At 42.8% G+C, this 27,056-nt stretch overlaps 1 protein-coding gene across 4 annotated transcripts; it reads left to right on the top strand.

Annotated features, from left to right (window-relative positions):
* The first annotated feature begins 518 nt into the window (after nt 1-518).
* Nucleotides 519-21,970, top strand: LOC149440603 (F-box only protein 6-like). Of its 4 annotated transcripts, none has more exons than XM_089658395.1 (6): nt 519-834; nt 10,057-10,330; nt 14,206-14,332; nt 15,396-15,491; nt 19,654-19,789; nt 20,574-21,970. In XM_089658395.1, exons 2-6 carry the CDS (start codon nt 10,075-10,077, stop codon nt 20,721-20,723), a joined length of 765 nt encoding a protein of 254 aa, XP_089514521.1. In that variant the 5' UTR covers nt 519-834; nt 10,057-10,074; the 3' UTR covers nt 20,724-21,970. The 4 variants fall into 4 exon arrangements, with proteins under 4 accessions (XP_089514521.1, XP_089514520.1, XP_089514522.1 ...); XM_089658394.1 differs by having other exon boundaries at nt 519-1,060; XM_089658396.1 differs by having other exon boundaries at nt 520-630.
* Nucleotides 21,971-27,056: the final 5,086 nt, after the last annotated feature.

Here is a 27,056-nt window from a genome sequence, read left to right as displayed (position 1 = left end):
TTCTTATTTGGACCATTCTCTGTAAACCCTAGAGATGGTTGTGCGTGAAAATCCCAGTAGATCAGCAGTTTTTGAAATACTCAGACCAACAACCATGCCACGTTCAAAGTCACTTAAATCCCCTTTCTTCCCCATTCTGATGCTCGGTTTGAACTTCAGCAAGTCGTCATCACCATGTCTAGATGCCTAAATGCATTGAATTTCTGCCATGTGATTGGCTGATTAGCAATTTGTGTTACCAAGCACCTGAACAGGTGTACCTAATAAAGGGGCCGGGGAGTGTATATAATGTTTGGTGGTTCTAAGTAATTTTCTAGCAAATAAATACTAATTTTTTATTTTTTTTTTTACATGTAGGAGAGAAATGTCAGAATTGTCCTGGTAGGGAAGTTGCTAAATGGAACAGATCCTTGTTCTCCGTCTCACATGACAGCAAAAGCAAATGCTTCTCTGTATTTGACTAGTCAGCTGGGATAATGACAGGTCCTTGTTAAGCTTCACACTTCCTCCTGGGAAGCCATTTTCTGCTGGTTGTCCGTCATCCCGAGCCAGGAAGATCCCCGCTGACTGCTGGGAAATCCATCGAACGCACACAGGCGACATCAGGAACGGAGAGAGGAAGTAATCGCTGTACGACCTTTACGCCAGCACCACAACGATTATTCCCATCCCACTCCCCCCATCTACATCATCTCTGCAGAGTTCTCCCTCAGCCCGAGGATGACGTCGCATGAAAGTGAAACTTCAACGTAAATCCCACCCCAGGGAGAGACGACTTCTTCCTGTCTGAGAGCAAGATCCGCTGCGGGGACAATCTGCGTCCAACATCGAAAGGCAGGAGGGGCCCCCCATCTCTGATGTAGAGACGTTTTGTGCCTTCGGGGACAGGGTGGGGGGCGGCTCCGTCACATTGATCATTTTCTAATAGGCTGCAAGAAAATGCAGGCTGAGCGTCTCACCGATCGTTCTCCCTTCCGTCCTTTCTTCTCTGCTTCCTGCTCAGAAAACTGGGAAGGAGCTTAGAAAGAAAAAAGAAAACCAGCGGCCACTGCAACATTGTGTGTGTGTTTTTTTTTTGCTTTTTAGTGCCCGGTCATACCGGTGAGATTGTGCCAATTGAAATCACACCTGAAATCGCATCTAATGAATGTGAATGTCACTGTCTTAACATGTGATTTGTAAAGTAGTTCTTGCTTTACTTCTTCTGCAGTTTTGTTGCGATTTCACATCCATAGAATATAATGGAAATCACATTGCATGCTGCAAGAAATCATTGCAAATCTTCACAAATTCACAATAAAGTCTTCAGAAATCGCATCTAATGAATGTGAATGTCAGTGTCTTAACGTGTGCGATTTGTAAAGTAGTTCTTGCTTTACTTCTTCTGCAGTTTTGTTGCGATTTCACATCCATAGAATATAATGGAAATCACATTGCATGCTGCAAGAAATCATTGCAAATCTTCACAAAGTCGCAATAAAGTCTTCAGAAATCGCATCTAATGAATGTGAATGTCAGTGTCTTAACGTGCGATTTGTAAAATAGTTCTTGCTTTACTTCTTCTGCAGTTTTGTTGCGATTTCACATTCATAGAATATAATGGAAATCGCAGTGCACATTGCAAGAAATAATTGCAAATCTTCACAAATTTGCAATAAAGTCTTCAGAAATTGCATCTAATGAATGTGAATGTCGGTGTCTTAACGTGCGTTTTGCTGCAGCGTGATTTCTAAAGTAGTTCTTGCATTACTTTTTCTGCAGTTTTCTTGCGATTTCACATACATAGAATACAATGGAAATCGCAGTGCACATTGCAAGAAATCATTGCAAATCTTCACAAAGTCACAAAGTCTTCAGAAATCGCATCTAATGAATGTCAGTGTCTTAACGTGCGATTTGTAAAGTAGTTCTTGCATTACTTTTTCTGCAGTTTTGTTGTGATTTCACATACATGGAAATCGCTAAGCAAATCACAGGAAGTCGTTGAAAATCTTCACAAGTCGCAATAAAGTCTTTAGAAATCGCACCTCAAATCGCATTTAATGAATGTGAATGTCAGTGTCTGAACATGTGCGATTTGTAAAGTAGTTCTTGCTTTACTTCTTCTGCAGTTTTGTTGCGATTTCACATCCATAGAATGTAATGGAAATCGCAGTGCACATTGCAAGAAATCATTGCAAATCTTCACAAAGTCGCAATAAAGTCTTCAGAAATCGCATCTAATGAATGTGAATGTCGGTGTCTTAACGTGCGTTTTGCTGCAGCGTGATTTCTAAAGTAGTTCTTGCATTACTTTTTCTGCAGTTTTCTTGCGATTTCACATACATAGAATACAATGGAAATCGCAGTGCACATTGCAAGAAATCATTGCAAATCTTCACAAAGTCACAAAGTCTTCAGAAATCGCATCTAATGAATGTCAGTGTCTTAACGTGCGATTTGTAAAGTAGTTCTTGCATTACTTTTTCTGCAGTTTTGTTGTGATTTCACATACATGGAAATCGCTAAGCAAATCACAGGAAGTCGTTGAAAATCTTCACAAGTCGCAATAAAGTCTTTAGAAATCGCACCTGAAATCGCATTTAATGAATGTGAATGTCAGTGTCTGAACATGTGCGATTTGTAAAGTAGTTCTTGCTTTACTTCTTCTGCAGTTTTGTTGCGATTTCACATCCATAGAATGTAATGGAAATCGCAGTGCACATTGCAAGAAATCATTGCAAATCTTCACAAAGTCGCAATAAAGTCTTCAGAAATCGCATCTAATGAATGTGAATGTCAGTGTCTTAATGTGCGTTTTGCTGCAGCGTGATTTCTAAAGTAGTTCCTGCATTACTTTTTCTGCAGTTTATTGCGATTTCACATACAGGGAAATCGCACTGCAAATTGCAAGAAATCATTGAAAATCTTCACAAGTCACAAAAAAGTCTTCAGAAATCGCACCTGAAATCGCATCGAGTGAATGTCAGTGTCCAAACATGTGATTTCTAAAGTAGTTCCTGCATGATTTTTTCTGCAGCTTTGTTGTGATTTCACATACATAGAATGCAGTGGAAATCGCAAGAAATCGTTGAAAATCATCACAAGTCGCAATAAAGTCTTCAGAAATCGCATCTAATGAATGTGAATGTCCGTGTCCTAACATGTGTGATTTCTAAAGTAGTTCTTGCATTACTTTTTCTGCAGTTTTGTTGCGATTTCGCATACATGGAAATCACTAAGCAAATTGCAGGAAATCATTGAAAATCTTCACAAGTTGCAATAAAGTCTTCATAAATCGCACCTGAAATCGCATCTAATGAATGTAAATGTCAGTGCCTTAACAGGTGCGATTTGCTGCAGAGTGATTTCTAAAGTAGTTCTTGCATTACTTTTTCTACAGTTTTGTTGCGATTTCACATACATGGAAATCACACTGCAAATCGCAAGAAATCGTTGAAAATCTTCACAAGTAGCAATAAAGTCTTCAGAAATCGCTCTTGAAATCGCATCTAATGAATGTGAATGTCAGTGTCTTAACATGTGCGATTTGCTGCAGCGCGATTTCTAAAGTAGATCCTGCATTACCTTTTCTGCAGTTTCACATAGAATACAATAGAAATCGCACTGCAAATTGCAAGAAATCATTGAAAACCTTCACAAGTCACAATAAGGCTTGGTTTACACTGGATGCGATTTAAAATCGCGTGGTTTGTTTGCGGTTTCACCCCGTTTTCGGAAGATTTCCCAACGATTTATTGCATTTTCCATTGCGTTTTGCAGTGCGAATTCTGTTGCAGTCTATATGTGAAATCACAATAAACTGCAGAAAAAGTAATACAAAAACTACTTTGAAATCGCACTGCAGCAAATCGCATTTGTTAAGACACTCACATTCATTAGATCTAATTTCAGGTACAATTTCAATTCCCAAATCGCACCTGAAATTGCGGCGGTGTGAACAAGGGCTGAAGTCTTCAGAAATCACACCTGAAATTACATCTATTGAATGTGAATATCGGTGTCTTAACGTGCGATTTGCTGCAGTGTGATTTCTAAAGTAGTTCCTGCATTACCTTTTCTGCGGTTTATTGTGATTTTACATACATAGAATATAATGGAAATCGCACTGCAAATTGCAAGAAATCGTTAAAAATCTTTACAAAATCGCAATAAAGTCTTCAGAAATTGCACCTGAAATCGCAAACTGTGTGATTTTAAATTGCAGCGGTGTGACCGGTGACTTAAAAAGAAAAGAAATGTAACCTCTTCACTTTCAATATGAGACTTGCATGCAACCCCCCCCCAAAAAAAAACAAAACAGAGGACCATTCATCTGATGTTCTCATTGTGTGGCTTCGATAAGGGTTGCCACCTCATCCCTTTAAATCCGATCACATGTTAACTGCTTCCTGACCGTCCTATAGCAGATATACTGCTACAGGGTGGCATGGGTGCGCAAAATCACGTATATATACGTGATTTTGCATTTCCGGGTAGGGGACATGCACGGCTGCGGCTGTCAATCACTGGGTCCCAGTCGGTGATTACTCGCCGGCGCCCAGTGATTGCTGAGCATTTCCGACGGGGAGGAGAACTGTTTGTAAACAGAACAGTTCTCCTCCCTGACAGCTCCTGCACACTGCTTTGGATGGCTGTGCATATCGGCGACCGTGGTGCTGCCAGGCGGACGTGCTAACCATTTAGCCACTGTGCCACCACATAGCGCAGCCCATGCACTTAAATGGGCTGCGCTATGCACAATAAATGTGCCAAAGAAGCTCCTGCACTTTTTCTGGCATGGAGCATCACACATTTCTCAGCAAGGCTTTTTTGCACCTTTGTAGCACAACAAAATATGTGTCTGCTAATCACATTTGGCATGCCAATAACAAGTAGCCTGATCTAGAATCATGAGATGTTACTAGCAATTTCAGATACGCAAAGTGTGAACAGGGCCTTGTAAACACAGCATTTCATATTTCTAATATGTGCCTGCCGTACCATGTACTTGTATGAAAACGTATCCTGCTTCCTTTGTAGGCAATCCCTGGTGTTCCTGCCAGCACCTCTGCTTTCCTGTCAAAAACTGACCACACTAGGCATGAGAGCACAGTGTGGTCAGTTTTCTAGCTGTGCTGGGAACTCAGCCTGCTCTCCTTCAATGATCAGATTTGTCCTGACGCCCCCCCCCCCATTAGCATAGCCATATATGTGTGTGTGTGTATATATATATATGTGTATATGTATATATATGTGTATATGTATATATGTGTATATATGTATATGTATATATATGTGTGTGTATATGTATATATACAGTTGCAAGAAAAAGTATGTGAACCCCTTGGGATTACGTGGAGTTTTGCATGAATTGGGCATAAAATGTGCTCTGAACGTCATCTAAGTCACAACAATAGAAGAACACAGTCTGCTGAACATAATACTACACAAACATTAGATGTTGCCATGGTTTAATTGCACATAACATGTAAACATTCACAGTGCAGGGAGGAAAAAGTATGTGAACCTTTGGACTTAATAACTGGTTGACCCTGCTTTGGCAGCAATAACCTCAACCAAACGTTTCCTGTAGTTGCAGATCAGACCTGCACAACGATCTGGAGTAATTTTGGACCACTCCTCTTCACAAAACTGTTTCAGTGTAGCAATATTCTTGGGATGTCTGGTGTGAATCATTCTCTTAAGGTCATGCCACAGCATTTCAATCGGGTTGAGGTCAGGACTCTGACTGGGCCACTCCAGAAGGCGTATTCTGTGCTGGTGCAGCCATTGTTTTGTTGAATGACTTGTATGCTTTGGGTCATTGTCCTGTTGCATCACCCATCCTCTGCGGAGCTTCAGTTGGCGGACAGATGGTCGTACGTTTTCCTGCAAAATGTCTTGATAAACTCTGGAATTCATTTTCCCATCAATGACAACAATCCGTCCAGGCCCTGAGGCAGCAAAGCAGCCCCAAACCATGATGCTCCCTCCGCCATGTTTTACAGTGGGGATGAGGTTTTGATGTTGGTGTGCTGTGCCTTTTTTTCTCCACACATAGTGTTGTGTGTTCTTCCCAAACAACTCAATCTTGGTTTCATCTGTCCACAGTATATTTTGCCAGTAGTGCTGTGGAACATCCAGGTGCTCTTTTGCAAACTTCAAACGTGCTGCGATATTCTTTTTGGACAGCAATGGCTTCCTCCGTGGTGTCCTCCCATGTACTCCATTCTTGTTTAATGTTTTCCTTATTGTAGATGTGTCAACAAAAATGTTAGCATGTGCCAGATATTTCTGTAGGTCTTTAGCTGACACTCTGGGATTCTTCTTTACCTTATGCAGCATTCTGCGCTGTGCTGTTGCAGTCATTTTTACAGGACGACCACACCTAGGGAGAGAAGCAACACTGCTAAACTTTCTCCATTTGTAGACAGTCTGTCTTACCATGGACACATGAACATCAAGGCTTTTGGAGATACTTTTGTAACCCTTTCCAGCTTCATGCAAGTCAACAATTCTTGATCTTAGGTCTTCTGAGAGCTTTTTTCTGTGAGGCATGGTTCACATCAGATAGTGCTTCTTGAAACCAGTAAACCCAAAACAGGTGTGTGTTTTTTAAGGGCAGGACAGCTGTCAGCAACACATCCAATATCATCACACTGATTGGAGTCAAGGTTGGCTCACTCCTGGCTCCAATTAGCTCTGGGAGAAGTCATTAAGCTAGGGCCTCACATACTTTTTCCTCCCTGCACTGTGAATGTTTACATGTTATGTGCAATTAAACCATGGCAACATCTAATGTTTGTGTAGTATTATGTTCAGCAGACTGTGTTCTTCTATTGTTTTGACTTAGATGACGTTCAGAGCACATTTTATGCCCAATTCATGCAAAACTCCACATAATCCCAAGGGGTTCACATACTTTTTCTTGCAACTGTATGTGTGTGTGTGTGTATATGTGTGTATATGTACAGTCATGGCCGAAATTGTTGGCACCCTTGATATTTTTCCTGAAAATCAAGTATTTCACACAAAAAAGGTATTGCATTAACACATGTTTTGCTATACACATGTTTATTCCCTTTGTATGTATTGGAACAAATATAAAACAGAGGCAGAAAAGCAAATATGACATAATGTCACACAAAACCCCAAAAATGGGCTGGACAAAAGTATTGGCACCCTTAACTTAATATTTGGTTGCACACCCTTTGGAAAACATAACTGAAATCAGTCGCTTCCTATAACCATCAATAAGCTTCTGACACCTCTCACCCGGAATTTTGGACCACTCTTCCTTTGCAAACAGCTCCAGGTCTCTCTTATTGGAAGGACACCTTTTCCCAACAGCAATTTTAAGATCTCTCCACAGGTGTTCAATGGGATTTAGATCTGGGCTCATTGCTGGCCACTTCAGAACTCTCCAGCGCTTCTTTGCCATCCATTTCTGAGTGCTTTTTGACGTATGTTTGGGGTCATTGTCCTGCTGGAAGACCCAGGATCTTGGACGCAAACCCAGCTTTCTGACACTGGGCCCTACAGTGCGACCCAAAATCCTTTGGTAATCCTCAGATTTCATGATGCCTTGCACACAGTCAAGGCACCCAGTGCCAGAGGCAGCAAAACAACCCCAAAACATCATTGAACCTCCACCATATTTTACCGTAGGTACTGTGTTTTGTTCTTTGTAGGCCTCATTCCGTTTTCGGTAAACAGTAGAATGATGTGCTTTACCGAAAAGCTCTATCTTGGTCTCATCTGTCCACAAGACGTTTTCCCAGAAGGCTTTTGGCTTACTCAAGTACATTTTGGCAAACTGTAGTCTTGCTTTTTTATGTCTCTGTGTCAGCAGTGGGGTCCTCCTGGGTCTCCTGCCATAGCGTTTCATTTCATTTAAATGTCGACGGATAGTTCGCGCTGACACTGATGCTCCCTGAGCCTGCAGGACAGCTTGAATGTCTTTGGAACATGTTTGGGGCTGCTTATCCACCATCCGGACTATTCTGCGTTGCAATCTTTCATCAATTTTGCTCATCCGTCCACGACCAGGGAGATTAGCTACAGTGCCATGGGTTGCAAACTTCTTGATAATGTTGCGCACTGTGGACAAAGGCAAATCTAGTTCTCTGGAGATGGACTTGTAACCTTGAGATTGTTGATATTTTGCCACAATTTTGGTTCTCAGGTCCTCAGACAGTTCTCGTCTCCTCTTTCTGTTGTCCATGCTTAGTGTGGCACAGACAGACACACAATGCAAAGGTTAAGTGAACGTCTCTCCTTTTTATCTGCTTTCAGGTGTGATTTCTATATTGCCCACACCTGTTACTTGCCCCAGGTGAGTTTACAGGAGCATCACATGCTTGTAACATTCTTATTTATCCGCAGTTGTGAAAGGGTGCCAATACTTTTGTCCAGCCCATTTTTGGAGGTTTGTGTGACATTATGTCGAATTTGCTTTCTTTCCTCCCTTTTTTTGTTTTGTCCCAATACACACAAAGGGAATAAACATGTGTATAGCAAAACATGTGTTAATGCAATACGTTTCGTGAGAAATACATGATTTTCAGGAAAAATATCAAGGGTGCCAACAATTTCGGCCATGACTGTATGTGTGTGTGTGTGTATATGTATATATATATGTGTGTGTATATATGTGTGTGTATATATGTGTGTGTATATGTATATATATATATGTGTGTATATATGTGTGTGTATATATGTGTGTGTATATATATGTGTGTGTATATATGTGTGTGTATATATATGTGTATATATATGTGTGTGTATATATGTGTGTATATATATATGTGTGTGTATATATGTGTGTATATATATATGTGTGTGTGTATATATGTGTATATACAGTATGTGTGTATATATATATGTGTGTGTATATATGTGTGTGTGTATATGTGTGTATATATATATGTGTGTATATATATATGTGTGTGTATATATGTGTGTATATATATATGTGTGTGTATATATGTGTGTATATATATATGTGTGTGTATATATGTTTGTGTATATATGTGTGTGTGTATATGTGTGTATATATATATATATATATATATACATATCTATGCACAAATGTTTCACCTTTCATTCCTATTCTAAACTGAACGGGATGTAGGTGGGGGTTTACATACACTTTAAGCTGTGCTGTGGATAAACATTATAGTTGCAATTGCGATAATAGTAATCAGAACGATTTTTTTTAGCGTACAATGCAGTTATTAATGTTCTTGCACACAATTACTCTATTACCCTATTTAAAATTTTCTTTAAACGTTTAACTTTTTTTTGTAGAACTGCATAGCTGGGATGGGGAGAGTCTCTGGGATTTGTGACTGTATTAGACATTCAGGGTTAATTTCAATCCATAGCAGAAGTTGAGAGCGCAATATATTTGCTCCCCTAATACAGATAAGCACATTCTTCTTACTGCACAGAGGAGGATCTGTGACTAGGAGATTTCTGAGGTCTGACTTCAGCCTGGGGCGGACTGACCATTTGGAAATCGGGCACTGCCCGAGGGCCCGGGGTCAGTAGGGGACCCCATGAGATGCCCCTGGTACCTTTTTTCATAGGCTTTTTTGAGTTTGGGCAAGGACACAGGGGCCCCATGATCCCCTATTACCTGGGGGCCCCATGAGTTGTCAGTATGCCCCTGCTTCAGCCCTTTTTATACTGGCCCCTTAGCAGCTACATGGGTTACTATGGCTATTGTTATGCCACTGGACCATTCATTTCAGCAATAATCGTACCCTGAGATTATACTGTATGTGCATAATTTGCATGTTATTTACCTGCAAAAGTCCCCTTTTAAGTAGACCTCTAAAAGCCCTGAACCATCTTGGATGTGATGTCCCTGTTCGAATGACTGGCCACCCCAACCACCAATATTATTGGAGGTTAAATAAGGTGCATTCTGTGGGGCCCTGTAATTTCTAGCACTTCCATATAGGGGCAGCATAGAGTTACACTGAACTGTCATTTTGTACATGCTTTTATGAGTCTCCAAGTGTTTGTCATTATTTAAATTTTTTTTTTTTTTTTTTTGGACTTTGCAAGAATTGAACAGAGTACAGAATGATCATTAACGGTATCCCGGAAGGAGCACTGCTGGAAATTCTGTCTGTGGTCCCTGCTTGTGATCTTATCCTGCACTGTCGGCTCGTCTGCACACTGTGGAGGGATATTATTGACTCTCCGGCCTTGTGGAAAAGGAAGTCTCAGCAGGATGGACTTGTCTCTAAGCATTGCCAAAGAATTCCACCTGACTGGAGGATGTTCTACTTCCTCCATGAGAAAAAGAGGAATTTACTTAAAAACCCCTGTGCTGTAGGTAAGAGTGCTTTACCCAGTCTTATACAGGACCCCTTAATCATCTTGGGTGGGCCCTCAGTTGGTCCATCCCGGATAAGCCCCCATCTGGTTCCTAATCCTCCTGGGAAGGCCCCCATTTGTGCTGTAAATGGTCAACATGAATGCAGCTTCAAGAAGTCTGTGAACTTTCTCCTTTATCCAAGTTATAGTACATCTAGTAGTAGTTAGTTCAATTGGCTTGTTCTGTAACGATGAAGATATTTTGTAGCTTATCCAAGCAAGTTCTTGAGTTCTAATGAAAGTTAGGAACATACCCAGCATTTACTGTATGTCTACATACCTTCGTCCAATCACCATGGACTGTGTTAAAGCAGATGTTGATTTTCCAGAAGCAGGATGGGAGGTGTGAAAGTTGTAGAACCACTCTGTTCTATTTACATAATCTCATCCTTGGTGTCATAGCAGTGCATATATTTGCTCATTTTGATTTGATCATCACGTTTCAGCCGAAGCTTTTATTGAAGGATGATCCCATCACAATGGACCAAGCACAATGTTTCGGAGCCGTGCAGGACCCCCTACATCAGGTGCTAATCCTTCAATTCAAATGCTGAAGGTGTAAATTGTTGTCTTGACCTTGTAGATGTTTTAATGAAAGCCCAGTTTAGGTGGCTGCAATGTTTCTAAAGCCCCCCTGAGATGTCTGTGTTCTTTGTCTTTAGACTCTGTTTGTTGTTACCATCTTAGACTGATGTGATGAGTTTTAATAACTCCCAATTTGCTAAGCTAAGCTAATGGCCGCGACTCAGTCCTCCTGCTCCTCGACCTCTCCGCGGCCTTCGACACAGTCGACCACCCCCTCCTCCTTACCAAACTGCACTCCTTTGGCATCAGGGACGCTGCTCTCTCCTGGTTCTCCTCCTACCTATCCCAACGCTCCTTCAGCGTCACCTATAACGCTGCCACCTCCCTCTCTCTGTTGGAGTCCCCCAAGGCTCTGTCCTCGGACCCCTCCTCTTCTCCATCTACACCTCCTCCCTTGGCAAACTGATACACTCCCACGGCTTCAACTATGACCTCTATGCCGACGACACACAAAAAAACCTCTCCACCCCTCACCTCACTCCCTCTCTCTCCGCCCGCATCGCCCACCTCCTGAACCACATATCAGACTGGATGTCGCTCCATTTCCTCAAAACCTGTCCAAAACCGAGCTCCTGGTTTTCCCCCCAGCACGCACCCCCCCCCCCATCCTGTCCATCACGACTAGCAACGCCACCATCAGTCCCACCCCACAAGCCAAAGTCCTAGGTGTCACCCTGGACTCAAACCTTTCCTTCCAACCTCATGTCCAATCACTATCAAAATCATGCAGGCTCCACCTCCGCAACATCTCCAAGATACGTACACTCTTCACCCCAGACACTACAAAACAACTCGTACACTCCCTCATCATCTCACGCCTGGACTACTGCAACTCCCTTCTCACTGGCCTTCCCAAACAAACGCTATCCCCACTCCAGTCTATCCTGAACTCAGCGGCTAGACTCATCCACCTCACCAACCGCTCCACATCTGCCACCCCCCTCTGCCTATCCCTTCACTGGCTCCCGATTGCCCAGCGCATCAAATTCAAATTACTAACTCTGACCTACAAAGCCATTCACAACGCTGCCCCAAACTACATAACCGACCTGATACCCAAATACCACCCTACCCGTGCCCTTCGCTCCTCACAGGACCTCCTACTCTCTAGCTCCCTGGTCTCCTCCTCCCACGCCCGACTCCAGGACTTCTCCAGGACTTCCCTCATCCTCTGGAACTCCCTACCCCAATCCATCAGACTGTCACCTACCCTCCTCACCTTCAGGCGCACCCTGAAAACCCATCTCTTCAGGGAAGCCTACCCCACCCTCACCTAACAACCGATCTCCTCCACTCCTCCCACCACTCCATCCCCCACAGCCACTTCCTCCTGTATCACTATCCCCTCCCTCCTAGATTGTAAGCTCGAAAGAGCAGGGCCCTCGAACCCCTCGTGTATTGTATTGTTTCTGTCTTGTCTCATGTTCTGTCCCCCTCGCTATTGTACAGCGCTGAGCAAACCCTTTGGCGCTATATAAATACTGTATAATAATAATAAGTCAAGTCAAGCCACCCTTCCCCCTTGTTATCTAGTCCAAAAAAAGGTATTTTCTATTCTGTGCCTTGTTGTTCTTTTCCACTGAGTTTGTTTTCACTATAAGCTGGTATTCCTGATGTCATAATCTTGCACCTGTGTCATCCACATACCTGAACCAAGAACTTGGTGTTATTCCCTCTGAAAGTTCAAGGCTATCTTCTCCACCTCCTCCATGTTAAGGTTGGTTACAATAGGAGATACAAGTGATCACACAGCACAGCTATGTTTGTCTTTAGAGGTTTGTAGGTGGGTCCCAAAACACGTCTGAAACATCCATGTGTACTCCACCAGAGACCATCTACACGAAGGCTTACTCAGGCCTAACACTGGCTATAGTCACAGTCCACAGCCCCCTAATTACTGCATTTCACCCACACAGTTATGGTGTATCTAAGACATTTGCACACTATGCACACATGTACCATACTCCTGGTCACTTCTGTCAGCACAGCTCCTTTGGTTGGGGACACTCACTGCATCAGGGCTGATGTCCTGCATGTGGTTCCAGGACCACTACCCTATCCACCACCATCCCCTAGTCCAACCAAGTTTGCACATAATTGGTTTCACAGGAATCCTTCTTCTACAAGTGGGTACCTCATGAAGTCTTCCATAATTTTAATGGGATACTATCCCACTTTTTGCCAGCAAGGGTACTAAGGATCTACTTCAGATACTCGAAGCAATCACAAGCTTGGTCCAGCTTAACTTTATTTCAACAGTTCTCAGCACAAGTCCATAAAATTAAAAATTCTTCTATTTACCAAATATCAGTTCCATGTGGAGTGGCAGTGTACTTTTTGCATTACCAATAGCAGGAGTGCCCTTCCCAGGAATTGTACAAAATATAAATGCCATTCTCAAGATTAGGGGTCTCCAAATTTTCTAAACAAAGGGCCAGTTTACTGTCCCTCAGACTTTGTGGGGGGTGGGGGTGGACTGTGGCCAGAAGGAATAGAAATTTTTCTGCCATCAGTGGGAGTAAACTGCGCCCCCTCTTTGGTATTAGAGGAAGGAATAGTGCCCCATTGTTGTGTCAGTGGCAGGAACTATGCCACATTGTTCATGTCAGTGGGCAGAATAGTATCTCATTTTGGTGGGATAAATCATGCCCAAAGGGCCGTAGTTTGGACACCACTGCTCTAGGTCATCTCTGTTTCCTATCTTCCCATCAGCCAGCATGGATCCCCCCTCAACTCCACCCCCAGTTTATATATGATCCTTCCAGGAAGGAAATTAAATCATTCCCCTTTTTGGGGGGATTTTACAGAAGAATCCCACTTAAAGGGGCAAGTGTGACCAGGGGCGGACTGACAACTCATGGGGCTCCTGGGCAATAGGGGATCATGGGGCCCCTGTGTCCTTGCCCAAACTCAAAAAAGCCTATCAAAAAGGTACCAGGGGCATCTCATGGGGCCCCCTACTGACCCCGTGCCCTCGGGCAGTGCCCGAGTTTCCAAATGGTCAGTCCGCCCCTGAGTATGACTCTTGCCTACAAGTAATCCTCGTACTTAAAATAAGTGGTGCTAAGACAAATGTCTACCAAGAAATAAACTTTTTTGGTATAAATGCTGGGGTATTTTCACAACACATACCAGAGCTAAATAAGTATGTTGTATAAGCAACAAAACATCTTCAACATTACAGAACAAGTATAGCTGAAAATGACTTCACTACTGATAGCTTCATGAAATGATTTTATATTTTTCCAGAGGGCTTCCAGCACTGGGAATTAGAAGAAAACACTGGGGACCAGTGGAAAGTTGAACAGCTCCCAGGAGACCATGGACAACCATTTCCAGACGAAAATGTTAAAGATTACTATGTTGCCTCTTATGGGTAGGTCATTTTGTTTTCTTGCTTTAAAGGACACTGTAGTATATTTTCCCAAAAAGTATATTTGTATATCATCCAGAAGTCACATGTTGAATACTATAGTATGCTGGGAGCAAACCAATAACAAGTAACCAAGAATATTTTTTTTTCTTTAAACAATTCCCTTGACTGGTTAGCAGGGAAAAGGAAACCACGCTTGCTTATTTTGTTTAAAGCCCATCTCCAGGAAAAAGTCAAAATCCTTTCTTGCAGTTTGAATGCATCTGCACTACAAGGGTTTGTTTTTGTCTAGGGGCTGGTGGTAGAATGTCCCTGGGCGTCCTCGCATCCAATGCAGAGCTATGGCCCCTGCATCAGGCCTGATTTTGCCATCTAAATTCCAAAGTGTAGAGTTGAAGATGCTGCAGGGACCAGTCTAGCAGAAGAGAAGCCAGCAGCAGTTGAGGATCAGGTAAGTAAAATGGCTTTACATGGTCCCATAGACTTAAATTACAGTTGATGGGTGCAGCCCCACTGCAAAGAGAGGACTTTAACATTTCCCAAAGTTCAGCATTAAAATGGACATTATTTTGACGACCAAATGTATATATTTAAAAAAAAAAATCTGTAATTTTAAGGTGTGTTTTGCTGTCTCCTCCTGAAAAATGTGCTGGTTGTGAATGTTGGTGATGGACAATGTATAGAAAACTCTATACCTTTTGGTCCAATTGCATCCACGAGAATCATGCACAAGGTCCACTTCTCCCAAGATTTTTATCCCTGTTCCAATTGTGTCACAATTCAATTAACATTTACAAGTGTTTATTCATGGAGAGGGTAAAGCCTCCAAAAGGTGTTGGCTATTTTATGTGCACATGTGTACAAACAAACACAAGGTTTGGTAATGAACCAAAGTTTACAAGACCATCCTATATGGTGCTACTCTAGCATTTGCATCCATCACAACTTTGAAAGAACCAACTCTCTAGGGTCGTTCCAAGAGTTGAACAGCCACAGAAGACCACCTACAAGGTCCAGCACTACCTCACACACCCACATCACCACCCTGTATTTTTTTTTCTTTTAGAATGTGTATAAAAAGCCAGCTCATTGACCTAGAGAAGGAGGGATATCCTGAGCGATGGTTGGATGTCATGCAGCCGGATATAGTCATAAGGGACTGGTGAGTGTTGCCGAGCATGGTTGGGGGTGGCAATATCGTCAGCTTACTAAGGAACCCAAACTTGGGCTTCTGGTTTCATAAGTTGGATTTGGTCATCACTGGTGATCAGGTTACATTAGAATACTTATGCAGACAGAATTTCACTAACACAGAGTCTGTATTCTTTTCCCTTTTTCTTTTAATCAGTTTTTTGTAGTTTTAGACTGAGTGAGAAGAAGTTAAAACTCTGGTCAGATTTTTGCTGTTTGCATAAAAAGTCATAACAAGAAAACAAGCACATTTCAGAGGTTCATAGGTCTCCCAGTTTTTCAGGGCTCTAAAGCTGTATGTAGTCGTAGCACCCCTTTGACACTTGGAAGCATGGTGGTACCCCCAGAGCTACCCCCAATGCTTGGGTGAGCTGACATTTCAGCTCAGGGGTAGATCACTTTGACAACAGTGGGACATTTGAACAGATGGGCATCGGTCACTTTTAGGTGAAACAAAATTGATTACTCACAGTCCATAGGAGAGAGGTTTAGGGTTATAGATGCTCCAGATTAAAGCAGAACTCTGTCACTTCACATCACTGCACAGAAAAAGGCCCTTTACATTGAATCTGACACTCCTATGTTGGGATTCTTTAGCAGACATCCCCAGTAGCAACTGCATTCTTCTAGGAAAGTCAACCAACACCCCATGCCCCCTTTATTAGGAGAGTCAGCCACCCCCCTGGGATTCCATCCTGCTTTCAGAGAAAGTTGGCTGCAAATCAGTTTCTTTTAGGCCTAAGCACCAGTCATAGTCCCATCCAGGCCCTTTTAGGTAGACTGGCCTAAAGAAACCACTCTAGCACATGCACCCTCCCCAGGCCAGAGCCTAGGGAGAAAGAGCGCTTGTATCAGCCAGCCCCAAACATATACCCTTTCCCATCATGAATCACTGGAAAAAGCAACTCTTAATGGTTGACTGGGAAAATACATGAATATTCATAATCTAGACCCACTGTATGATGTCACTTATACCAAAGGTGCCACAGAAAGAAGAACTGATTGTCAGACTGGACTTAGAAGCTAAACAAGACATAGACTATAAATTGGCCTGGCTGACTGGTGACTGCAGAACTAAATTTAAAGACACTCCTGCTTAAGGCAGGGTGTCTGCATAGTTAACATTACTCATAAATAGTACAGCCAGCACAATTAATAATTTACTTTGTATGTTAATTAGTAATGTTGCAGCAGCAAGACTGACCTTCTTCAACAACAAATAGTGATGAGCTGCCATATCTGTCCAGTTCACCCACCCAAATCCCTGACTGCTGAATGCAAATAAAGGTAGGGGTTATTGGCCGTACAAGGTACCACCCCCCAAATGTTGGAAGGCATGTGGCCTAGTATTGTTTAGGAGGGGGCAGGGCCAGACTGAAAACTCATGGGGCCCCCGGGCAATAGGGGATCATGGGGCTCCTGTGTCCTTGCCCAAACTCAAAAAAGCCTATGAAAAAGGTACCAGGGGCATCTCATGGGGCCCCCTACTGACCCTGGGCCCTTGGGCAGTGCCCGAGTTTCCAAATGGTCACTCCACCCCTGGGAGGGGGTGGGAAACGCGTTCCTTCTCATGGCAAGGAAAAGTGGCAAAATTCACCTCCCATAGATTCCACTCGAGTTTGGCACGAAGTTTAGAGTTTGCCGACTTGCACAGAGAACTGTAAGAAAGCGGCTACAGTGAAAAAATGTCAAATCCATTACCTAGTTGTTACTGTATATTGTTGATGGGATTAGGGAGCACATCCCTAGGGCCCTTTCACACTGGTGTGTTTAAACATGCATTGCGTTTTGTATTAAAAGGTATGTACGCATTTAATCCATTGCAGTGAAGTGTAACACAATGCAATTCATGTTTTTCTCATTCATTGATGGATACAATAGGTAAGAATGTGTAATATTTCCACCTACAGGAGGACGCATAAATCGTGTGGCCACCCAGTATAACCCCTCCTATTCTCAGTATTCCTTAGTTTTTTGCTAGTGTCCAGAAGGATGAGCATATTTTCTCTGTTCTTCTGTTGTGTGTGTGTTTTTTTTTTTTTTTTTTTTCTTACAATACCATTTTGCTTCATCATTGCTGGCTTTCACAGCGTGGCGGTTGAAGCCCAGGTTCTGAGGGACAGAAGCATCTCTAAATCCATGACTTCCACAATGCTAGGAAGTCTACTTCTCGTAGGATCTAGCATCACACACAGAAGGCATACTTCACTACGCACAAGGCAAGGAACATTTATCTCAGGAAAGTCTACATATGAGCTTGCATCAGCATTTAGTACCATCAAGAGCTGGATCTCTTGTTGCTTGCAGTCTGGTTCCAAATACCTGCTAGCATTTAATTCTTTGAGTGATACCTTTTGTACTGGACTTCTTATATGGCTCTCCCATGAGATCTGAATTTAGTTCTCTCAGCATTACAGAGACCACAATTTCAACCAATCTGGGTTATCCCTTTGCTCCTCTCACACATAAAGTTGCATTTTTGGTTGGCATTACTTCTGTGAGCCAAGTTTCCATTTAGGAAGCCAGAACCAGGTTGTTTTGAGACCCAGCTTTCCTTTCCAAGGTACACTCTACTAGATCCATGAGTGCTTCATGGGCTTTTTGGCATCAGGCTACTGTTCTCGGATTCGCAAAGCTGGCACCATATTCCCAGTTTTACCAGGATGTTCAAGCCTTATCTGATAACATTTTTGTGTGTAATTTTCTTCAGGCAAAGCTTTGAGCTGCAGGCAGTCCCCAATTCGTTTGTGTTCTTGAGGGTCTGTTGAGCATTTTCTTGCTGTTGCCCACCACTCCATTGGATTGCTTTGTGGACATCTCAACAATCTCTGTACTTGTTATAAAATCCAATCCTTGGAGTTCATTGAGGGACACAGGTCCCATCCCTTTGTGTCTATGATCATGCTCCTTGGTACTGCTTTTCCTCAAAAGAAAGACATGCTGGGAGTAGGAGGGGTTATCCCAGGCTGGCTCACTTTTTGTTTTTTTTTTTTCCTTCCCCAGTGTCCCAATCCTTTTGTAGGCAGCATTATAACCCAACTGTGTCTAAGTTCCAGTGTCCCAGTTCTAGTGCTATGGGATGTACGGACAAGCAGATATATTAACAGGAAAGATCAATGAACTACCACGGCACTCCACAGTGCCGTGGTAGTTCATTGAGAACTACACGCCAACAGCTGCTAGGGCTTTGGGACTTGTGGTTCAATCATAGAACTCTGTGAATGATTGTTGCAGCTCGCACGGCTGCGCTCTTTTTAAAAAGGCGACTTCTCCTCGTATTGCTGTCATGGGGTAGGGGGTGGGGATTGGACAGCAGCTGCAGGATCGGGAGCATGTTTCATGTTCCATCTCAAAAAATGGGTGGAACATGTAACATGTACCTAAAGGTGAACTTATCCTCTTAACTGCTTTATATTGTAAAGCACATTTTTTTTTTCCAAGAATGCACAAAATCTGATTTTTTTTTTTTTTTTCTCAAAGGCCACATCATAATGCATTAATAGAAAAAGCTTCATAAATTGTAATGGAAACTATTTCCCTGAAGTTTTGGGGACAACACAAAATTTAGCGTTGTTACAACACACTGGTTTAAATAGGAGCCTATCCCTGTCGAGTTGAGTGGCATACATGGGGCCTTCCTTTCCTTGCGTCCAATGGCTGGGTTTAACTCCTAGAGGAAAGATATAAACAATAACAACAAACACCTCCTCGTATTTGATCTGTTAAATATACCATTGTAAGCTTTTTTATTATTTATATATCTGTTAAAGCAGAACTATTGGCATTTTTTTTTTCATTTTAGACAGAGCAAGGGAAAGTTATAACCCCTGTCAGATTTTTTTTCGTCATCTGTGTCCCATCGTGGAGATTTCCCTTCACTTCTTGTCCCATAGCCAAACAGTCATTGAATCCCTGTAAATTAAAAGGAATATTTTGTGGATCCCCAGGTAGCCAGAACTAGTGTTCCAATTGGAAAATTTCAAATGTACAGTATAGTGAAAATCGTATAATTTATCAAAGAAGTGATTTCCCGTTAACTTTTTTTCCCCTCTTGATTTTCCTTTTCCTGTATTGTTGCAGTAAGTTGGGAAAATAATGCATTTAAAGGATTGTCTGTGTGTTTGTCACTCTAGGTATGCCGCCAGACATGACTGTGGGTCTATGTATGCCTTATGTGTGCAGCTGCTGTCTAAGGAGAATACCATTATCCATGAGTTTCTTCCGGATCAGATTTTCATAGAGCAGTGGAGTGATGCCAAGTGGTCTCAGGTATTTTCACCCACTTCTTTGCCTTTTATCCTTAAATTTTATATTTCAAGGATTTTATTCAGTAAAACAAGCCAAGAGTATAGACATGTACAATGAGATCGCATATCAACTCTTAATGACAATATAAAAGGAAACACGCAAAAAAAGGCATTGTGGTCCCTCACAGTGACAATGAGTAAAAACAGAAGGAGGGGGGAGGATCACATAAGACCAATGTTCAGTGGAACAAACAATCAAAATGCATTACAGAACATTCAATAGATAATAAAGAACAGATCCTGCAACAGGTAATGATATGTCAAGACAAGCAAAACATACATGAATAAACCAGTAAAACGCTTTTGCATGAGTGGGCGCCAAGTAGGGGAACTGTAAAGGTGAGGGAAAAGAGAAAAAAAAAGGGGGGGGGGGGAAAGATGTTTAGAAAATGGGGTGGGAAAAGGCCAGGAAGCACCTCCACTTTCCCTCGGGAGAGAGAGGTATATGATCCAGGGTCCAGATTTACTAAGTGGACTAGGTGCGTGGACTTGTCGTTCAGATAATCTGCTGAGTCTAGATCGTGAAACCAACAGGCCCATGTATGCGTGAATTTAGTCGGGTTGTCAGGTGCTATGTGTCTAAGTTCCTCTTGAGGGAGTCTATTCCACATTCTCACAGCTCTCACTGTGAGGAAACCTTTCTGTATTTGGGGATTAAATTTCTTTTCCTCCAGACGTAAAGAGTGCCCCCTTGTACTGGAAATTGTACTACAATATTGTAAACTTTTTTTTTTTTTCACTTGTAGGTTGAATACAGATTTAAAAACTATGGTCCAGGAGTCAGATACATATATTTCCAGCATGGGGGAAAGGACACCCAATTCTGGGCCGGCTGGTACGGCATTCGAGTTACTAACAGCAGCATCACTATTGACCCAGGAGACCTCAGCATGTAGCACAGGAACGTGTGGACATTGTTATTATATACTCCATGACAACCCGAGAACTATTGTACTACATCTTTGTGCTGTATAGTAACTATGTATCTTATAATGGTAAAAGGACACAGCAATTGACTGACCTGCTCATCACTACAGATCTATGAGACTGGGTCACCAAAATGGCACAATTTTATGAACAGTTCTTTGCAGCATAATGCCAACCTATTTGAGCACTGTGTTTGGTATAATTTATCATTATAATTCAGAATCGCTTTTGTGAACTGGACAATGTAACCTTTCTCAGCAATCTGTCATTATGGTGATTTGTCTGATAGGAAAACACCATTAAAAGGAAAAGAACTTGTGCTGGCACCCCTGAGACCCTATTAGACAAATGTTCAATATAGCTTGGTTTTTATAGCAGTTTTGTTATTTTAATTTATTTGCTATATTTCTTCCAAAAAAGTAGAGTTAACACTTAAGGTAAGTCAACTAGAGAATGTGTATAATTGCAGAGCTCTTTAGCAGCACATTAAAGTATTGCAAAACTTTTATTTTTCTACTCCTAAAAATGAAAGGCATTATAAGCTGAGAACTGACCACTAATTTATGGGTGCACGGAGACCACACCACAAAAGTTAGTGGGCACTGAGAATTGACCAATAATGTAAAGGGGGTGCTAAGCACTGACCACTAATGTAATTGGGCATTGATAATTGACTATTTTAAGGGGGCACAGAGCACTGACCACCATTGTAAGGGGGGAGTGCTGAACACTGCGCATCAATGTAAGGGCAGTACACTGACCACCAGTGTAAAGGGGAATGGTTACCATCAGGGGAGGATTGACCATTTGGAAACTCAGGCACTGCCCGGGGTCAGTAGGGGGCCCCATGAGATGCCCCTGGTACCTTTTTCATAGGCTTTTTGAGTTTGGGCAAGGACACAGGGGCCCCATGATCCCCTATTGCCCGGGGGCCCCATGAGTTGTCAGTCCGCCCCTGGTTACCACTAATGGTGTGAGACCCCTGACCACCAAAATAAGGGGACAACTACTCCTGACCACTGCAAGCTGTGCTGTGGAAACACTTACTCCTGACCCCCTGCACTCTGCTGCATTGTTTGTACTGTATACTCTAAATAATCCTTACCAGTGCACTTTATGTACTGTTGTTGTATGTTCCATAATCCTGATTTCTGGAAACGTCATGCTACATAGTTGTGACCCCTGTATTCTACAGTAAATACTATGTTGTATATTACATAGTCCTGACCCCTTCACTCTATACGTTATGTGGTTTATTACACAATGAAGGGGGCACACTGACCGCACAGTCCTGACTGCTATACTTTATACACTGTAGGGTTGATTTACTAAAACTTTATAGTGGTGCAGCTGTGAGGGGTAGCCAATCAGCTTGTTCAATTAAGCGTTGACAAATAAAAGCTGGAAGCTGATTGGCTACCATGTACAGAAGAAGCAGATTTTGCACTCTCCAATTTTAGTAAATCAACCCCTGTGTTTTAGGGTTTTTATTCCTGACTGCTGCATCCTATATATTTTGTATGTTACTCAGTCCTGAGCACTGCACTTTATACAACACTACACCATTTACATTATTTTTAGTCCTGATCATTCAATATGCCATACACCCAATATGCCATACACTCAATATATCATACATAGAGGTGACTAGATAACTTTAGTTCTACCTAGTGGTAATGCGCACCGGCTAATTTGTGACATCACAATTGGCTTTTCCCCTAAACTAGCTGCTTCCAGTAGGTGAAACCTTTGGCCATAGACAGGGGAGCTGCAGTAATGCTGAGTTATCGATTCTTATGTACCCCCCCTTGGCCAACCATGAGGAGGTTTATTGTCAATGATTCATGCTAGGAAGGATATAAATATTTGGGGAGTAGCCTGGTGAGGGGTGTGTGGTAGAATGTGTTGAATAGGCTGGAAGGCTTTGGGGCCTAACATATCAATCTGAAGCTATCCTACCTCCTCTCGAGGATGAAGCACCAAAGGTGGAGAGCAAGGGGAATACGTCCTGCTGGGAAGGGAATGAATCTGATCCTCAGAGGAGCCTGGTACTCCCTTGGTGGGGATGCGTGGAAGTATCCACTTTCTGGCACTGATATTTTCCTGATGGTCCTTATTTTTTAAATACATTGCGGTCCAGGTGATCTTTATTTACTGTGACAGCGGAAGTGGGGTTGGAGTTTGGAAAATATGTTGCTGGATGTATCTGAAGCCTTAACCCTCTATCCCTGTACTCTTGGAGCAAATAAATTTCTTCAGAAAGCCAAAAAGCGACTAGTACCTAATGTTATGTTCAATCGTCCAGTATAGCCATGGTTCCACCCTGGGTTACTCTCTGCCCACCCCAGCAATGAGCGATCTCTTTCCTGCTAGGATGGGCCACTTCACAATGTTATATAGTCATGACCACTGCACTGGAAGGAGCCCCTTAATGGCTTCACGTGGCCAAAGCTCCAGCTACTTGCCTACAGTAATACAATTTCCCCTGGAGCTGGATTGTTTAGCAAGTTTCCAGCCCATGCACTCCACACAGACTTTTGTGCAGGATTTGCTAGGATTGTGAAAGACCTAGGGCAACTTTGGGCAACCCAAGAAGAGCAGCAATGCGGCGCATGCAGTGGTGACTGATGGGTGTGGTCAAATGTAACAGTGGGAGGGGCTTAACAAGCATGGTTAAACAAAACCAGTGCTTCCTTGTACCTAAAAAAATGCTTCAATTGCTGTGCCTCAAGTATTAGTCTCCAAGGTATATATAAATCTCAGCAAACTCATAAAAAAAATGCTTCTAATGCTTTTGCACACACTTCAATCAGCAACTGTTGATGCAAAGAACACTTTGGTGAGTGTATATAGTGCAGGTGTCTGTAAGGGAGCGTGCAGGGGTTAAGGGTGCGTAACGCACATAGTTCAGGGATCCAGGATGTGCAGGGGTAAGAAGTATGTAGTGCACAGAGTTCTGCAGTCAGTGCCAGGTTTAGGAGTATGCAATGCACAGAATGTAAGGACATGAGCGTGTAATACATAGTAGGGGTCAGGAATAGAAAACTAAGGATGCAGGAGCCAGAGCTGTGTAATACACAGTGTAGGGGGGCAGGAGACAGCAATATTCCCTCTTTAGAGAATACCCAACCCCCCCTTACCCTTTTGCTGAAAATCGCGCTTCCCCCCCCCCGCAAAAAAAACAAAACCTGATCTGCATGATCACTCCTCTCAGCACAAATCTTTGCCCCCCCCCAAATCCTCCCTTTGCAGCACTAATCCTCCCTCTCCAAACTTCCACTCCTAGCAGATATTCTCTTCCAGCCTATCGCATTTTCCCCTCTCAGCACAAACCCCCCCCCCCCCCCCCCCGACACAAATCATCTTTCCCAATCTAGCATAAATCTTTTTCCCCTCCCAGCACCAATCCTCCCTCTCCAAGTTTCCCTTCCAGCACAAATCCGCCTTTTCCCAATTCCTTCTCCCAACACAAATTCTCTCCCCCCATCTAGCATAAATCTCCCTTGACCTTAAGTCCCCCTCTCATTATAAATTCCCCCCAAACCCTCCTTCTAGCACAAATTGCACAAATACTCATTCTGCTTACCTCCCCTCCCAGCACCAAACCCCCCCCCCCCACCCAAATCCCCCCTTCCCAGGGGCGGACTGACCATTTGGAAACTTGGGCACTGCCCGAGGGCCCGGGGTCAGTAGGGGGCCCCATGAGATGCCCCTGGTACCTTTTTCATAGGCTTTTTTGAGTTTGGGCAAGGACACAGGGGCCCCATAATCCCCTATTGCCCGGGGGCACCATGAGTTGTCAGTCCGCCCCTGAGCATAGACCTCATATACAAAACAGCTCAATGCCAGCAGATGTTCTTCCTCCTTGTGTTTTGTCATAACACATCAGAGCTGAGGAGGCGTCTAGGAAAAGCTTCCCTTGGCTCTGATATTTACTGTTTCACTGTTGTGACAGATGGCAGCTGGTGGGCAGACATGCTGGTTCTGCAGTGCCTGCAATCATGGCAATGGGGACTGGGGGCATTTCACAGAAGATGCCCAGCACATGCTCTGGGTGCCTGGTGATAGCGCTGCCATTACCTCCACGTGCACAAATGGCGGGTTTGAGACCCTTTCCAGTCCATCTCCCTGATCCATATTCATGTTAACCTTTTAACACCTGGAGCGCACATTCATGCATGGCCCTGCACACTACACATGGTTACAAGGTAAGGCTTTGTAGTTCCAACTGAACATCTAGGACCCATATGACATGGGGGCATGTTCCTTTGAGTGGTCCTTCTCTCACCGCCAGGAGGGTGACCCCTTCCTTTAAACAATGACCAACTACTCCTGGCCCATCAAAATTTTACTCAACATATAAAGACACAATTTCCCGAGGTGGTGGTTGTACATACTAAATTACATTTTCCACTTTGCACATTACTCAGCATTACCTTGTCTGTGCATCCTGCCTCCTAAAGGCACACTTCAGTACCCCAAGTACTTTGTCACACAATTATGAAGCATGTCTTCTGTTTCAAACTCTTTACTGGGTAAGGGACTTAAACAGACAGTCTGCATCATTAGCCAATGTTCCATTCATGGGCAATAACAATTCCACAAGTTTGGCATTAACAGTTCCTTTCTATTGCATATTCCAGCACGACAAAATGAATATACATAGTGATACCATTCACATGTAACAGAGAGGGTGCTGTGTGACTACCCTGCTGCACTGAATCCCCTGATCCTGCTATCCACTTCTTTAGAATTTCAGACTAGCCACCTTCCCAGAGGGGATTCCAACCTGCTAAGAGTGCTTCATGCTGCCTTCTCACTTCTGGTGTGCAAAGTTGCACCCTGGACAGGTTAGTGACATGGCACTAGCTCCCAGCTACATAGTGGCTACTGCCCCTTCTTTTTCCCATACAGGACTGAAGAAAAAAAAAAAAACTAGCTCCCCCTGGCTATCTAGAGAGGCACTACATCTATTTGCTACACTGTGCACCATATAGGTCTGACTGCTGCATGCAATATGCTATGCACTTTGCATCTCCCTACCAAGTTGTTAAGTTGAAAAATAAGTCAAAAGTCTGCATACTTGAGATGGGTCAGTGGATTTATTTTACTAAAACTAGAGAGTGCAACATCAGACTCACTTCTGCATAGGAACCAATCAACTTCCATGTTTTATTGCCAAAGCTTAATTGAACAAGCTGAGGTTAGAAGCTGGTTGGTATCAATGCAGAAGTGAGCCTGATTTTTCACACTCCAGCTTTAGTAAATAAACCCCAGTGTCTCAGTAGTAGAATCACAGCCAAGCAACTAGCATGTTTGGAAGTATAGGACATCCCTTCCAGGTCATGGCATGTGAGCTATATAACGAGGGAGCTCGTTATACACACAGGTGTTGGGGTGCTGGCCAATCCAAATCTTCAGCATATAGCCCAGGTGAAGCTACAAGCATCTTCTCTCTCAATCAGTCTGGCAATGGATTTGCTGCCCAATACATGTGAAAAGCTGAATGTCTGACTCTCCAGGTTCTCTGGGAGGTGTACACAGGACACAAAATTTGTTCACATATCATTTACGCCTCTGACAGGTAATGGAAGGGGACACCTTCTAGCACCATAATCTTTTAGGCTACCTCCAAACCTATGTGTTTCCGTTTGCATGTATTTTATTTTTCTTTGGGTAGGTGTGTATTGCGATTCCTATAAAAAAAAAAAGACCGATGGACATGTTAATTTAGTACCATTAAAAACAATACAAATAAGCTGATTGCTGCAAATGTGTTGATAATGCTATTATCTGTGATGCAACAATGGCCAAAGCAGCCCATGTGGCCCCCCCCATTAGATGTTAAACTAAGATTTCCAGTATAGAGACTCAAATCAGACCTCAGGATTGTTAGCCACTGATCTTTCTTTCTTTCTGCATTTTGCCATCTGATCCTCTGCTAGATGGACTTCTCTTTTATTAACTAGACTAACCATGTAACTACAAGCTGTAATTAACTCTGTATGCCCAATGCAGTAAAAATTATTGGCTTTTTCTTTCCTAAAACTTTATAGGACAACTGATGTTTGCTTTTCTACATAAAGGTTTAAAAAAATGTTTGTATTTGGATTACAGGGTAGTTGTGCAAGAGCTATATGTTGTCACATTCTAAATATCATTATGGTCGTTCTATAGATTTGGTATAGGGTAAGATTGGTGGTAACCCTAAAGTAGGGGTAGGACTGGTCCGATTTTGCTTATTTTAGCAAAATGAAAGAGAGCTAATTGCTATATATTGTAAAAGCTTCCTTTTGATGGGG

Source organism: Staurois parvus, unplaced genomic scaffold, assembly GCF_062004578.1.
Source record: "Staurois parvus isolate SC_StPar_1 unplaced genomic scaffold, SC_StPar_1.0 ptg001066l, whole genome shotgun sequence".
NCBI classification, from domain to species: Eukaryota; Metazoa; Chordata; class Amphibia; order Anura; family Ranidae; genus Staurois; species Staurois parvus.
Note: the sequence above shows the minus strand (reverse complement) of the source record. Positions and strands in the feature narration are given on the sequence as shown.